The sequence below is a fragment of the Amblyomma maculatum genome, chromosome 3 (genome assembly GCF_055883805.1).
Source record: "Amblyomma maculatum isolate TAMU_Amacu chromosome 3, ASM5588380v1, whole genome shotgun sequence".
In the NCBI taxonomy this organism is placed as follows: domain Eukaryota; kingdom Metazoa; phylum Arthropoda; class Arachnida; order Ixodida; family Ixodidae; genus Amblyomma; species Amblyomma maculatum.
In genome coordinates, this window is record NC_139346.1 from 213,309,729 (window position 1) to 213,326,919 (window position 17,191).

General features: G+C 45.7%; 1 protein-coding gene across 5 annotated transcripts in view; it reads left to right on the forward strand.

The window, feature by feature from the left end:
• Positions 1–17,191, forward strand: part of nAChRalpha6 (nicotinic acetylcholine receptor alpha6) — a 314,202-nt gene that overhangs the window by 248,562 nt on the left and 48,449 nt on the right. For all 5 annotated transcript variants that reach the window (XR_014706210.1, XM_084599553.1, XM_084599552.1 and 2 more), the window contains 2 exons: positions 8,200–8,309; positions 9,917–10,173. Coding sequence is in view for 4 of the 5 variants with exons in the window: in XM_084599553.1 (XP_084455679.1) it covers positions 8,200–8,309; positions 9,917–10,173 (367 nt within the window). In the remaining variant the exon portion in view is untranslated. The remainder of the gene's footprint in view (positions 1–8,199; positions 8,310–9,916; positions 10,174–17,191) is intronic.

Genomic DNA, 17,191 nt, shown 5'->3' on the forward strand with positions numbered 1-17,191 from the left:
GTTCCGGGTATAGTGACTTCGTAAGTGTGCGTGTCCGACTCATTCAGAGCGGCTATAAAGGCAGTGTTTTGCCGTAAAGCGCAAAGCATAGCAAAAGCTCGCAGTGTGACCCAAGCGTTGGAAAGTGTCACAAAAGCGTATATGGCTTCGCAAAGCCTCTCGGAGCGCTACCCAGCGTCAAAATGCATCACAAAACGTCGAAAATTGTCGCCCACTGTAGGAGTTCAGTAGCGTCATGTAGAATTGCACGGCATAGCAAGCAGTTGCACAGCATCCCGAAAAGTCACACAGCGTCGCGAAGTGTCGCGCATTATGAAACAGTGTCGGAACGCGTCAAAACGGTCGATAACATTTGGAAAACGTCGAAAGGCATTTCACAGTGGCGTAAACCGTCTCAGGTCATCAGAAAGCATTGGAGGGCGTCACAAGCTGTCAAAAAGTGTGGAGAAGCATTGCGGAGCGTTTATAATTATCAGACAGCGTCCAAAATTATTTCCAAGGGTTGCACAGCGTCTCTAAACGCCGAAGAGCGTCGTACGGCATCGGAAAGGGATTCATGCGCATGTTGTTAAGCAAACGTGCTAAACGCCCGAAGTGCGCTAGAAGTTTTAACTTTTTAATGTTCATATGTTGTTGTAGGGCCATTTTTCTCAATCAGGCATAATGGGTCAGCAACTGACTGGATCATGACAAGCTTCAAGACAACAGCAGTATATGTGCTGGCCAGGAAAGTCGGTTTCACTTTTTTCCCCACAAAATACACCAAGGCATACCAAAGTCGCATACTCAATGTGCCTCATTACGGGTAACCTGCCTCCTTTGCAATGCAGAAGTGTGGCCGTGTGTCTCAGCTTTATCAATAACCAAGATCATAACAGAGCTGATGTACATGGTGGTAGTCGTTCATATCACGGCGCCAGTAAGCATGTTACGCCAAAAGAAGAAATGCTTAAAACCATGTTGTTAGCTGGCATGGCAAATTCTCTTCCACCTCGCGTCGCGGAAAGCGCCGCACTTGCAGTTCTAATCAGCAAAGTAAATAGGTTCTACGTATCCACACTAGATGACTCCAAACAAATTCTGCATTGAATATCCGGATCATAAATGGTCGCGCTGCGTTTTATCGCTTGCGACACAGTGCTGGCAGTTCGTGACGCAACGTGGAGAAAACTTCGAAACCAAACGCTTCGCCGTCGGTGGTAAATGTTTCGCGACGCGATAAACATTGGTGAGTACGTTTCGGCCGCCTTTATCTCACTGGACAAGCTGCAAGGCTGGAAATCCTGCGTTGCCCCCAAACCGGAAGCCTCGCTTTGGTCTTCGCTTCCAAGAAGAGGAAAGGGAGAGCAATTGAGGCGTCCCGTCAGGGAAGTTGTAGGGTGAGGTTACGGACCTCAACATTTCTACAACCGAATCCTGCATGCCATGCATCCGGCCTGAACGCTCTTTGTATCCCTGTCATGGTCCTATGTGGATTGCTCGAATTTGTCAGTGCAGCCATAGTGCGCACGCAGTTACTGTTACTGGCGTGACTGCTTGAGCGAGGACGGGAAGTCAGGCCCACAAAAGCTATTCTGCGCTGTAACGTAACCACGCACACTATGCGGTATTGGCGGAGGGTACTGCTGAAAGCTTTCCACGCGTGCCCTGGTGTGCGTTTCAGTGTTTTCCTTGGCAAAAATGTCTCAAAATTGAAATAATGAACGTACGAAAGGCTAGACATGTACTATACACCGATCGTCATGAGTCTTACCCTGATAGTAGAATACTGGCGACCTCCCGAAGTCGAGAGAGTAAACTGTAGTGTCATCAATCCAGTCCATGCCCGCATATCAACTGAAAAGCGTCTGTGTCTACCGATTGCTGATTGGAAACTAGGATGTATCTGCACGCGCAGCGGCGCTTTTTCTTCACCTGATGTACAGACCAGTGCACAATCCTTCTCGCATGTCCTTGCCTAGAATGTACGGCGATCTGGTGCGTATGGTGAAACCTGCACGATTTAGTGAAAATCAGCTGCCAGGGCACGAATTGCATAGCACAAACTGCCGTCTTCGACACAACTGATGGCGCAAATGCGTCCGTTGTTAGAGTAAAATGCTCTCGGCGTAAACTGTACACGTTTTCAAAGTTTGTGTAGTATAAATGGATAACGTTTTTATTGCCGAGATGGAAGCTTGGCCAAACAACGCTATAGCACACTGCATGCTTTTGACCCACACAAGGTGGTGTCAAAGCCTACAGAGTATAGTCAAAGGAAATATTTCCGCGGAGTTTTCTACTGTGATGCAGAGAGAGGGAAGATGAGTGATCAGTATTTCTTCGTGTACGGTCCATTAGTGCCATATTTTATGAAAAGAGAAAAATATGTTGCGAGAAGAACATGCCTGTTCATTAAAAAAACGGAGGAAAATATCTGGTGTATAAATGTCATTAGGGGATAAAACTGTGCACACACAATCCGGCACGTTATTCTGTGGCGCGAAGGCGCAGAAGCCAGCACGTCGCTATCTCTGTATGCATCACCTGGAACTTTCGTTATGATTAAATTCACAGCATGCCTTCTGTGTCAATGGCAGTTCATACTTTTGCGGCAGCAGAGAAGTACGTTTAATAATGCATATTTTATAGCACCCTGAGAATACGAAATTTTTTACGCTAAACTGAAAACGATACCTATATTTGATGTTACACAATGTCATATATGAAACGTTTTCGTTGGAAGTTTAAATTTGATCTCTAGCAAAAAGGGTTCATCTCTACGTTATACAAGCTTCAAAGTCGGGTAGAGAGCGGCTTCAAGCTAGGTTTGAGAAACTGGCATTCGAAGAATAAGCGATTTTGCACTACTGCGTTATCTGTTGCTTGAAAAAATTGCCGATTCACGGAGAGGCTAAAAGCAAGCTCGAAGAGAAACTAGCCTTTAGACGCTCTTGAATTTAGGACGATCTGAGGCGGCCTCTGTAATGATCGTAAATTCGGAGCTACACTGCGTTTGGTTTGTGCCAACTTCCAGCTGAATAAACGAGTATGCAATTTTAAAATAGACATATTCCAGACTCGGCGTGTTTATACAGCTGAACAAAGGAGAGACATTTTGGCACCAGGAGGAACAACAAAGCCGCCTCCGACTTCATCCCTTATGATCCTGCATGACAAAAGAGTGCCGCCAAAATTCTCAGCTGCCTAATTTTTCTTCCCGTAGAGATAAGAGCAGAACAAATGCGAGAGCACGCGAAATTTTACAGAAAAAGCTTTAAGAAAGATTGCGTTGCATGGTTGTCTGGCTCCACCGCTGCCAACGGTGGCCACCAACGGCGACTCCTCGTGCCTCGCATCTTACTCTACGTCATTGTAAATCGTCGACGAAGGGCCTTAAGTAGAGCAGCGAGGCTTCTGAGTATGTGCAACTAAAGAGCAGAAAGTTAAAGCTGCTAGAGCTTATCGAGGTTGTGTGCGAATAGCCAGATGCTGCTCCTGTCTTGAGGCAAAAGGTCTTTGCGCAAGAGCCATATAGATGAAGGAGTTTTGGTAGAAAAATAAATCAAATCCCTGTCCAGAAAAAGACTCAGCATGTGGCTCAAGTTTTCTTTATTGGTAATATGTATTTACGTGTAGTTGAACGTCCGGACCTCTTCCAAGTTCTCGTAAGCAACACGATATGGGGCCAGCGCTAGGCCATTGTGTGAGATCCAAGCACTTGGCAGATTGTTTAACGCGCAAAACAACGCAGGGGACTTGGGATAAAAACGTGCAGGCACAATCCTTACGCCACTAAGAACATATCGCGCCTCCCTGCCATCAAACGTGGCATGTTTGGCACTGTAACCATGACCATCCCACTATGGATTCCTCGGGTCAACCAGTGTCTCCTCTGCCTAGGCTATGTTGCGTAGTTGCATATAGTGCACAGTGAAATTTTGGACGCAACACCAGATATGTACCTTTTACGAATTCTTTCTCTGAACAGTTTTACTCGCTTGTATCTTCGAGACAAATGAGAAAAGTGAACCTCAAAGGCTGTTTGCTTGTTTGTGAGTAATTACTCCCCACTTTCCATGTGTAATTACCTAATTGAAATTTTCTCCGAATAAGGGGTTTATACTGAACAAATGTTTCGTTCATATACAGCTATCTGTAGCCACAAATTAGGTCAGATCACGATTGGTTTGGTTATATTTTTTCTTCATTTAGTTATGATTAGCATAGTTTAATTTTGAAGAACTAAAAGGCGCACTAGCCATCTCGCTTTGTGTGGACACTTGTAGCGCTCTTTGGGTTAGGCTCGGAGAAGTTAAAAAGGAGTGGACAAGAAAAAAATGCAAAACTGTATATTGCGCATAGCCAATAGGAAGTGCGTGGGCGTGTCTGATTCAAGCGTTCTGGGGACCATGGTTTTACACAAGCAGGCTACCCTTGCTCGTGTCTAAACGAAAATGTGTAGCAAGTCACACAGCTCACGCGTTCAATCTTGAGGCAACAGACTTCCTCGCGAACAGCGTTTCGTTTAAAAAGGTTCCGTGTTTCTCTTTATTGCATGTCAGCTGAGTATTTTTTCTGCTTATCAGAAAGCTATAGCCTTAAGCCATTCATCTATTTGCAATAGGGTCTGATGTAAAAATAACGGAGGCAAGGCCTTAACGGGGAAGCATCTGCGCATTTCAACCTGTTAAATCTTCTTCATGCACGCCCAGGTGTATCCATCAGAAGCTCCGACATCTGGCCAGAGCGGCGGCCCTACAACCAATCATTCACTAAGTGCTATCGTTTTAATTGCATTTATCTGGTGCGTGGGAAGACATTTTCACTCCCCACTAAGTGACAGAGAAAAGGCAGACCGTGACTGATAAGCCCATGACAATCTGTGCATTGAGGAAACCAGCATAAGGTCGCCATCAAGACTATTTATATTGTCAAAGCCAATACATTTGAGCACTGCTTTCTAAACTCTGCAATAGATAACTTCGAAAGGCTTGCTCAACCGTGCCGCAGAGTAGCGCCCCGAACATCTCCTACAGTAATGAAGCCCTCTTATCGCAATAGGCGGGCAAGTACTTACAGCGCTCTCTGTCAATGGACTGCTCTGTCGGCTAGATCCACGCTTGAGAGCCGACGAACAACAAGCTCTTGTTTCCGCCACCGGGAATATTACGGCCAGAAAGCGCTTCCGACAGCACCGCCTGTTATCTGCTTATCGCTGCTAATGTATCCGCGCCCGGCCTCCCCGCACCGCGCAAGCAGTCACAGCCGCGATGTCAGCCGGGTACTTGTCGCATCCTTTTTCCCTCTGTCCCCTCCCCAGTGGAACGATTTGCATTGGCTGTGCACGAGTGATCCCTTTTTCTTATTAATTCCGTTTCGCTACGCGTTCCTCAGCGCTGCGCCTCTGCTGTTTGATTTCTGTTAAGTTGCACAATGCTGGGCGCTGGCGTGTGTCTGTGGACTCTGTCTCCGCAGCCAAACGCCGTTTCTAATCCCGACTGAATGGGCATTGTAGTACAGATTACGAATACCTGCGTTTACTTATTCGCGCGCACTGGCTTGCAAGGTTAGCGCTGCAGACGTCTGCGTGCTTGACTGCTATGCTTTCGTAACATCCATCGTGCGCAAATGCGACAATGAGAAATAGAACTGGAAACATCTTCATGAATTTTGGATTGAGTGCTGTGAGAATATCTGAGTATGTCTCTTTTTTTCCTCTGGGATCGTGTTGTCAACTTTATTTATATGCTTTTTTTCCACACAAAAATGTCTTCCTGTATTTATTTTTTTTACTCAAAAGATTTCCTCAACAAACAATACTGACTTCGATTTCTCAGAGGAACACACATTCTTTTTTCTCTCTTATCAGTGTGTGCAAAAAATGGAACTTCACAGAGGACGTTGAATATGTCTTCTTTCTAGACTCATGAATTAATGTGCAGTTGTAAATAGGCGTGATTCTTTAGAATACAGTTCTTTCATTGGAAAAGTTGACGAAAAGGGCTAATGAGTCTTTGCCTTTGTTTGCAATTATCCTTTCATTTTGAATGTGTCCGCGTCTTGTTTTGCGTCATCAAGGTGATAGGAAATGTTCCCCCCTGGCAGACACAGGACTCCATTATGCTTATTACCTTCTGATCTCTTAGGCGGGGCTTGATTCCTGAAACTAATTGTGATTTTGCATTAGAGGGACCTGATAACCAGCATAGAATGACTCTTAGCTCATCTCTGACGCACCATGTACTCTGCGAAGTGCACCTTTATTGACTGGGAAAATTTTCGTTATTCACGCCTAAAAACTGGCAAAACCTTTCGGGTGGTCTAAGTGGTCACTCGGCGAGCCCGGCGTGACATTTTTGGGAAACCGCGGTGGTATACAACCGTGCATCGACTGCACTGAACGAAGCTGAGTTTTCTGAGATATTATTGCAAGCGTATGTGGAACACATGAGCTGAGATCATGGTAGCTGCTACAGCCTCATGCACCAGAAAACATGTTCTAGGCATCAGAACAGGAGACAACATTGGTTTTTTTTATTTGTTTTCTGCTCTGTGTTGGCCTGTGTCGCAACCAGGTAGGGTGCGCACGGCACCCTGTACGCCTCTTTGCCGACGAATGCAATATTATCAATAGTTCATTCGCTACTTTTTCTGCCACTTCTGTCATCTTGGCATGATTCGCCATTCTGTGAAGTTCATTAAACTTATTCTTTATTTCTTATTGTAGACGATTAGCGACGCTAGTCAAAGCACGCAGACGTTTGTGCTTGCGCAGCCATCACCATAACATACAATGTTGTGCGTGGTTTGTATTTAATCTTATCGCCTTGAGAACTGCCGCAAAGGCCCCCTGAAGGTTTCTTATGACTTCGCTTAAAGCAAGAACATTTAGCAACTGTGTACGAATGCAAGCGGGTTCTCATTACAGCGTACACAATAGAGAGGATGTGAGCAAAGTGAGACGAAGACGTCAGAAATTGAAGGCGGGAGCAATGTTTTGAATCCATCATAACCTCACCAGTCAAGCGCTTGTCCAAATTTTGTTTGTTTAAATTGGCTCCTGTGAAATTTTCGTGAATTTTTAATCGTAAAAACTAGTACTAGACTTGAATAATGGATGCAATGTCTTTGACGGAGCGAACAGGACGCACCTAATTTTTCGTAAAGAAAAACGCACAAATTCAGTGACGTTAGAGGTAGGGGGTATTCACTCAGGTACGCAGGGAGTGTTTTTGGCTGCTCACTGGCATTGTTTGCAGGCTTTACATTGGCATGCGCAGCTATAACGTGCGTTTTGCACCAAATTCAACGACAGACTTACCAAATGATTTCGGTCGCGCAAATTGTCAAGACAGGTGATAAAGCCATGTCCGGTTGTGACCTAGAAAAGAACCAAATTTCAAAAATGCCATATGTGTATGAGGGATGGGTATTTCACTGGCTGAATTAAATGGGTCATATCGCCGGAGTCCCTGTCAACGTACTACCTTCCTTCCTTAATCCCCGTCGTTCTGTGATTTGACTACATATTATCCGGCTATTCGTTTTTAGGCTGCCCTCACGATCAGCCGTTAGCAGAAATCAGCCAGCGGCACGCTTAAAACACAAATCAAACCTGCTGAAGTTCGGCTTCTTCTAACAAGACTGACAAATAACGTTGACCCGGCTCTTATGCGCCACAATAAAAAGCTGTTTTCATTTCGATCTTTTGGTAACGTTTGCGTTTAGGACCGGGTAACAGAGCTTGTGAGAATTTAACAGCTTTTAGGGGTCCTCCGATGTAGGTCTGTAAGTGCAGGGTCGTTCAATGTTAAAGAGAACACGGGAGGCTCATTCTGCGGCCGCCTGACGAACTAACTCTCAGACTGCACAGACTACGCCAACCAATGAACTTAACCAAGTTCTCCATATTGATGCGGTTTCCCGCGTTTCTTTTAAGAATGAACGACCCCGCACACTTAAGAAATTCACTCATGGGCAATTAATTGTATGCTGCGGATTCGCATGGTTGATTCTGCTATACGGCTGCAGAGCTTTCTAACCGTGCCGCCAGGCATATGCCTCGTGGATGGTGGGAAAAGCGACTGCACCTTGTGAACCAGCGAATCAGCTAAGTGCAGGACATGTCTGTTTGGTGGCGCTGGTGCTTGCTTTCTCTTTGCCTACCTCAATGCGTGTACCGCTTCTCTACGAAACAACCCTGTCTGGATCCTAAAGGATTGGATAGACGTGAATCTCCGGTGGAACCCAAAAGACTACGGTGGAGTGCAAGACCTGCGTATCCCGCCAAACAAAATCTGGAAGCCGGACGTGCTCATGTACAACAGGTGGGTGGTTCACGTAATCGCTTTTCTCTCTCTGCTCACTTTGTTCAAGCATGTATTTCCTGTTGATACACCGCGTGGCGAGCACTACATCGGCGGATTGTAGTGCGTTTAATGGAATGTGGATGGGATATGGGGTGTCACAGTCTCTATAAGCCCGACAAACGCGTGCGTTTAGTTAGGGTTTCAGGGTCTTTAATACTTGCTCAACTAAAAACTTCTTACTTTCAACTTCGCTCGCTATTTATTAGATTAGATCATATTTATTACAAACTGAACCCTCCACCTTGAGCCAAAAGGAACGTCGACTTACGTTTAAATGCTTGTTTATATCTTTAGGAACGTACTTCTTAAGCCACATTTATCCATACTGGTTGACTTTTGACTGCGCGGCATCTTAGGGTACTGCTGTAGCTTTATCACCTATAACCAACAAAAGGTTTAGTTACCATCTGACTGGCCATAACGGCTCGCCAGGGCACAGACTGATCAGAATTAACAGCAGCCGTTCCACTGGCTATAATACACCAGCGTACTCTGGGCCGACCAATCGCGAGCTGAGGATGTGAAGCCATATGGTATGTTCCACGCCTAAGCAGAACGCCAATTTTGTGTGGAGGCAAGATGACCTCAGTTTTAAGGCAATTTTTCATGGGGGAACGATGGTTGACATGGCGTGTCGCTTTGACGCCGATGAGGAAAGGTTCCTCTGCCTGCCCAATGTGAGGTCTGATTTGTATCCAGGGCTGGATTGATGTTTCCTTTCAGTTTCGAGGTTTGTGTATTTTGGCCCATCTCAGCAACCACGGCATTGTTTCTGTTCGAAATTCTGCACTTTCTCGTGTGTCCCCGCCTTACATATTCCTAGAATGTTACACTCAGCGATGAAGGCGACATCTCTCAGCGTAACGGAAAGGAATGAAACTTGCCCTTGCTATACCACACAGTGAATGCACCGGACTCAGTCTCGGCAGCAGATCAGAGGGGCGCTAGATGACGCTGCCGTCTCCTTTTATGACTTTCATGCTGCCGAAAGTGCATTAATGATAAGCGACCGCTTTATCAGAATACGTTTGATAACAAAAGTGTCACCCGCTCAAACACATCTTGACAAGGCAGACAACCGAAGGTAAAAAAAGTCTGTAACAAAGGTAAAAGACGTGTCGTCGAGAGCCGCAGAAAATAATGTGACGTTTTAAGGCCATTTGCAAGTATGTGACGGGTGCAGTCGGTGCAGGACAATGTGAAGTTAGGATTCCAGTTCCTCGGCTTTTGATTGGAAAAATCATAATCTCAACGGCACTCACGTCTCCCACATTTTTACACAAAAATAGCATTTGCTAATGCTTTGCACATGCATGTCCACTAAGAGCTGACAAGCATTCGATACCCACTGCTGTGATTGAGCGGTTATATGTTCGGCTGTTAAGCCCGAGAACGCAGGTTTGGACCTGTCTGCGGTAGCTACGTTTCAGTGGAGGCTAATTATAAGACTATCGTTAACTGCGCGATATTGAAGCGCTGTGGAAAACCCCGAGTGGTTGAAATTAGTTATATTTTATTTAACTGGAATTTTTTGTGGAGTGCTCTCTGCGTCGCCTCTGATGCAGTGCGGACGAAAAGTTCGACGGCACGTATCCGACCAACGTGGTGGTACGAAGCAACGGCAGTTGCAACTACATCCCTCCGGGCATATTCAAAAGCACGTGCAAGATCGACATCACGTGGTTTCCCTTCGATGATCAGAAGTGCGACCTTAAGTTTGGCTCCTGGACCTACCATGGATATCAGCTAGACCTGCGCGTCAACAGCGAGGAAGGCGGGGACCTGACCACGTACATCCCCAACGGTGAATGGGACCTGATAGGCGAGTATCATTTTTCATTTATCTTTCTAACTCAATTTTCGTCGGTTTGCTCATGTTTATGGCCATGCTGGTGGTGGTGGTGGTGCTTTGATTCTTGATCCTTGTTCGTGAAGAGTGTTCTAGCCGAATTTTCCTTGTTCTAACATGAAGAAGTGAAACTGTTTCTGACCGCTTTGCATATCTGAAGTTTGATAAATGGCTCCATCTGTGATACACCAGATGTATCTGGGAAGTCAGCTACTCTTTTTAAACATAGAGTTTTTCAGGTATGAAGACTACGTATGCAGTATCATAATGCATATGTGGCCCACAACGAGGGAAATCCAACAACGTTTAAATATTAGCTGGATAAGCATTTCCCGTTAAACAACTTTTTATTGGCGCAGTTAGACTCCCGGTTGCAATTACAGACTTGCAGCAAATCGTTAGCAATGACCTTATCAGTGTTCAGGATTTCGGGGACGAGATTTATCTCGGCGCTGCGGCTGGGATTCCGGGCGCTTAGAAGTAATTATCAAAAATTAGTTAAATAGCTTACTACTTAAAGGCCAACTCCGGCGCCTTTTCTACTCCTAGGTTTTTACGGAAGTTCTCATGCTACGTTACCCGCCGTTTTCTTGTCTACTGCGCAAAATTTTGCAGCGGGGAAACGTTTCCTTCCACTGCAAATGGATTTTAACTTTCCCGCTTTGTTGCCTCAATTGGAAAAATTTCTGCGGGCAACCTTGCATGTGTGACGTCGTTGAATGCAAGATCGTAAGCATTTAATTTCATTTTGATAGTAAACAGAACCTCGAGTCTGCTTTCGTTCTTTTCAGGCAAATAATGATCCAAGCTGCCGCTGATAGTTATCAGTTTAGCCGATTAACTCGCAGGATATGCCTTTAGGTATATCTGGTACGTCAGTGGACGGTCCGTCCTGACGTTACCTTTTGATCGGAACAGTTTCTGTTTAAATTTTATGGTTCTTGCTTCTTTCAAACACTTGTACTTGGTATTCTGAAAAGTTTTTTTCTATGCCGAGAAGAGGGGGCTCGAATGAATATGGCTTGGTTACCAAATCCAGGAGTTGAAGAAAAAAAAAAACTACGGTTACTTATCCCGGTTAATCCTAGTTATCCGAGCGTAAGGTCCGTTAAGCATGGCTACATGACTACATGGTCATAATGGCCTTCCTTCTCTTTGTGAATTTCTCGCTTTCCGTTGCTCTCTGCCTCGAGCCGATGACGCTTTCTCTTCGCTGCTGCTTCTTCGCTATATCGTGTGTAGGGTTAGATTCAGCCGGACGCTTGCGTCGAAGCGTTAATTGACGGGAACACACCTCATCCATGACGAGACTGAGCAAACAAGCGCCGACGAAGCAGCTGTTAAAACCCTCTCCTAGTCACGTGGTATCACCAGTATCACAGTGGACAGCCTCCGTGTCCACAATCGGGACGGTCGCTCGGCTGCCCCAGGAAGTTCTACGCACGAGGAGGACGAAGATGCGAGCAGTGACATGGGCAGGAGCTCTCGCATTATGCCCACTCTGGTGGATCAAGGTCAAACGCGCAAGTGAATGGCATTGGGAGTTCCAGTGCGAAGAGTAAAGCTACGTCCTGAAAAAAGAAAAAAAAAACAGACTGGTGTTGGCATTTAGCGTTATTTACCTTTTTTTTATGTCTGTCAACACTGGTTTAATCGTGCTACGGAAACCATCTTCGTATTTCTAAAAGCCTGTTTCCAAAAATCAGTGCCGAACTTCGCTCAAACGTCTAGTATACTATTGTCGCGAATGATTCAAACTATTATCTGTTGTTTTCAGCAGCCGCCAGCATGCGACCTTGTCACTGTGATTGTAGCGCACGGACAGGTATTGTGCTCTTTGTTTGTTCATGCCCGATATCACGAGAAGCGCCTTGATCACTTTATTTGTAGCGCGGGACGCTCAGAGATAAGTCTGGAATGATCGCAGGCGAGAACAACTGCATCAGTATTCTTCTGGACATCCAGTATTCCTTGGCTGGCTTATCTAGATGTTTTGGCGCCTACTTTAAATTGAACAGTGCGGAATGCAACGGGCATTCGAACTTCGACAACTGCCGAGCACGAATGCTTTTATCGCCTATTGCTGAGCTTTTTTGCGGGTGCACGTCAGCCCAATTAGGAGCTTATTTCAGTGAAGTACAAGTCTCTTCAAATATCGCATACGGCTTTGTCACTACCACGTGACACTATTGTTAGCGAGAGAAAGAGATCTCTTCTTCAACTTCCAGAATGCGGACGACACCTAACGACCAATTGCTGTTATTAAGACCTGATACTGTACGAAATCTGGAGAGGGAGGGGGGGGGGGGGGGGGGGCTGTTGTTGCTTATGGTAGTATACATATTCGTGGCAAAGCAAACAAAATGAAACTGGGTTCTTTGCGCCTTTGTGGAAGGCGTAAATAATGCCCTACTTTCCAAAAACAACTTTTTATAGCCAGGCGGGTATTAAAAATAAACTTGTTTGCTAGAGCTGGCAACAACCACTGCGGCAGAAAAAAGGAACCCCTTCCTTGATTTCTACGGACACCTGTTAAACGAATATGAAATCTCTTATTCGTGCGGCTGACTCTCTGCCCTGCATGGCGGAAATTCATGCGGACGTTTAGCAAGGGTTTGATAACCGCTGACGCAAGCTTGCTGCCGGCGAGTGCCCTTTGCTACAGGATGTTTGCGTCAGGAAGTGATCGCACTGTGGCTAACGCCCTTTACACCTCGCCTCGAAGGCGTTCAATATCCTCCGCCTGACCCAGTTTTTCCGGTATTTCTGCTGGCTTTTTTTTATTATTATTCTACATGTGCCTAAAACCTATTTATAGAGAGAGAGAGAAAAAAATGGAATAGAAAGGCAGGGATGTTAACCAGGCGATGCCTAGTAGGCTACCCTACACGTGGGGAGTGGAACAAAAGGGAAAAAAGGAAAGAAAGAGTGCCAAGGGCAGGCACATAAGTGCCTATGTGGGCTACCGGCTGGTGTCAAAAACGCGTTTAGCACCTAAAATAGGAAGCGGAGGTTCTTGAAGCGTGTTTTGGTGCTTTCTGCATTCGTTCAAGCCTGGCTTAAACGTTTGCAACTAAAAGCATATTCAGTCGGTGACGTCATGAAACCTTAACAGCTCCGCTCCGTAGGTTTCGTTATATAAAGCTGCTATTGGCATCAAAAACACCAACGTATATGCGCACCAGAATTCTCCTAATACTTTTCGTGACGTCACCATCGCGTCGTTCTAAGCCCGGTGGCAGGCTACGCAAATAATTTTCAGTTTTATTGTGCTGCTTATTCGAGGTTTAAGCTGCTTTGTTGACTATAAGAAAAGATAGGGCTGAAAAGGAGCATAGGTTGCCGCTATGAAATTAAAGAGACCCCAAGTTCCGTCTTAAGAAAATATTACTGTTAGACGATGTTTTTTTAGTCATAATTATCATCGTTGTCCAGCCGTGGTGGCTCAGCCGTTAGGGCGCTTAACTGGTGATTTAAACCAGGTATTTACGAGACCGGCCTCGGCGGCGGCTTTTCGATGGCAGCGAAAAGCAAGTCGCCCGTGTACTGCTTGTGCGATGTCAGTGCACGTCAAAAAACGCTAGGTGGTCGAAATCTTTGGAGCCCTTCTCTCCGGTGTCCCTGAGTTGCTGGAGGGCGTTAAACTTCCTGAGCAAACCAAGCATCATCCTCATCGTCAATGACGCCGACCATCGAGTATAACCCGCTTGAGGACAAGCGCCTCTCCCAAAAGCATAGAATTACTCGTGTACTGTGCCCTAAGGGACGAAGCTGTCCCTGCAAAGTTCCAAAGCTCCCCACTTCTTCTAGCTGCTTTAATCTTCTCTATGTTTTTGGGGTCTTTAAGTATTACAGAATAAATTATTAATAGCGGAAGTGTGGTCATTAACATTTATTAAAAGATTTTAACGCAACGCTATGTGTTTGTAGGTCCGTACAATAACTGGCTTGTGCAGGGAAGAGAAGGTAATCTGATATATCGTCACACACACACACACACACACACACACACACACACACACACACACACACACACACACACACACACACACACACACACACACACACACACACACACACACACACACACACACACACACACACACACACACACACACACACACACACACGCACGCACGCACGCACACGCACGCACGCACACGCACGCACGCACGCGAACACACACACACACACATGTGTATGTGCGCGTTAACGCTTGATCCGCATGTGATCCACGCAAAAACAAATGATCTCACGTCTATATGTTGCAACGTCGAATGCATACAAAATAGGCACAGTCCACCCCCTCTTAGATAAAGCGCTCGAGCAGCACGCAACGGCCAACAAAAACTGAAACTTGAGAACCGCCACCGATGCCTGAACAAAGTGTCCGTGCCTGCATTCTTTGCGAGTTCATCTGGTGCTGCTATCGCGCAACTGTTGCCTCTGTCTCATGGCTTATGTGGTGAGATATGTATTTTGTTTTCAGAGAAGTGAGCCATATATTGAGAAAGGCGACGAAGGCTGCACTAAAGGGTAGAGGCGAAAAGTTTGCCAAAGCTATAGCCTAGCTTACGAGATGTAGCAGCCTATAGCTCACACATCGTTAATATCCATCGTTAAATGCGCTCATCTCTCCCTGTTTCGTTGCGAAACTAGACACGCCGCCCCAGCAGTTGAGGTGTAGCCGGGAGGCGACATAACTAATGGCTTGCTGTCCTATCACGACCAGCCATAGATGGCTAGGCTGTATCATAAGCCTGGCGAATGAACCAGGCTGGCCCGATCGAGTGTGTCTGTTAGCCAACTTTGAAATATTCGGTTTCGTATTGCGAAAGTTGTCTGTGCCACGGACATATGGCAACACGTGACTAATTATCATTTGTTAGGCATTTCATGAGTTTTCCACTGCACCTATCAGATACTTTTGCAGTTTCTATCAATTTTCTTTTGTGTTCGTCTGCGGTAATGCCGTCTGCTGAAAATACCTACGAAGTCTTTTGGTTATGTCATATCTCAGGCACGTTTGCTCTTCTGTTTAATCGAGGGCCTGAAACAGTACACCTCGCTAGAGACATTTGCCGTAGAGGTTAGTTACGTAAGGGTGCTTGTGATAATTTTGAATATTGTAAATTCGAAATGAATGTGTACGTTGTAAAACAGAACTGGGACTTTGACCTAGGTGCACAAATTCTTCATAAGGAGATGACAGCAACGCCACTCGCCGTGCGTATATCAGAGGCAGTATGTGCGCGAGTTTCAAGTTTGCCATGAGTCAGTCCTACGTACATATACAGCAGCTTGCTGAAGGAGTTTCTCGTATGCCCTAGTCAGAAGTTTCCTAAATAGAGTGTATCGTCGACACTTGCGGTTGCCGTCAAGAATGCTGCCTTTATTCGTGCCAGGCAAGCCACTCTGTCTTAAATTCTTCGTCAATGTTTGGCGGAACTTTATATATATATATATATATATATAGGTTTAGTGTATTAATCACAAAGTTTGTTCTTTCAATTGAGAGAATTTCAAGTGCAATCAGCATTATCACATTTTCAATGCATACCTGTGATTAAGCAGTACATGTTGAGAAGTCTGTTCATTGTGTGGATGTCGTTCTAATGAGCGCCTTCTTATGCCAAATGAAGACAAAGGGCCTAATGAGTTGAGGGCATGAAAGGGGATGAAGGTATTTTTGAGCACAAGTCAAGCTTAGATAGCTAGTGTTTGGTTCCGTTGTAATTTGCCCGCCTCCATGCAGTGACCATTCGCAGCAGCCAGTGTTGAAATACTTTGGCATTGACTAATCCGTAACCAACGCGTTTTACGTACGAAAGCATTGGGTACCTCTTCCAGATATTTACGTTCGAATGTCCTGTCGCTTGCCACGGTTCGTGTAGTGCTCATAGGTATTCAACGCGGAGTTTTAACCTAAACAAGTTCTCATGCAGCACTCAGTTTCTCCGTCTTTTTCAAATGCGTTCTATGGAAACGTTGAACGGATTGAATGCTGGACACGAAGCACGCTTCAGTCTCCTAGTGCATGCATTGCGTAAGCCGGGCTGTGGTATGCGTATAACTTATTCATGACGTCGCGAGCGGAGGTTCATTCGGTTCGCGATGCGCTCGTTGTTTGGTCGCGCGTGCGATGGAGCTGCCTGCGTGCCACAAGCTATGGGCGGCGCATTGTTACACTTTCGAAATGTCGTGAGCCGTATTGAACCGCACCACTCAGTTAGTATATATTGAGAGCTGCTGCAATATTTAGAAAAGCTTTCAGACCACAAAGCATTCGTGCTGCCGTTCGTAACGTAAACCCGCTAGCAAAATCGACAGACGTGTGTGCATTGGAGATGTCCGACCATTCTTCCTATATTTTTTTTTTTTTCGCATGTCGCGGCTTTGAACCCATACGCCTAAGCACTCACCGCTACATTAAAAGGGATGTATCGATTCGTTTGTTTTGTTTTTGTTTTTTTTGCTAGTCTTGCACACCGCGAAAAAAATGGTCAAGTCTTATCCGATGTGTTAGACACACTCCCAAACGTGGCAGATTTCTGCTGACAGAGTAATTATTCTTAAGAGCTCACTTAAGAGCTGTCATACGCCTCGAAAATAATGTTTCACAGTTTCCTCAAAATATTTCCATGTGATGGTAACAAAGTCTATGGCAACAAATGGGCAGACAGACGTAGTAGCACTGACATCAACCTTCTTATTGGGCTGGCTTGCGTCCGGAAAACAACTGAACAACCCAGCGGCGGCGATAGCAGCAAACGTGCTCGCTGGTTGTCAAAGTAAGACTACCCGCTGCATGCGATAGTGCTCGCAGAAACGTCTACATAAACCAGCCAAGGCATACTGGAAAAGGCCCCGCCGGGGTGGTGCAGTAGGCAAGACGCCCGACTACTGTCCGGAGTGCCCGGGTTCGAACCCAACCTCGGCGGCTGCGTTTCGATGGAGGCGAAATGAAGAGGCGTCCGTATGCTGTGCGATG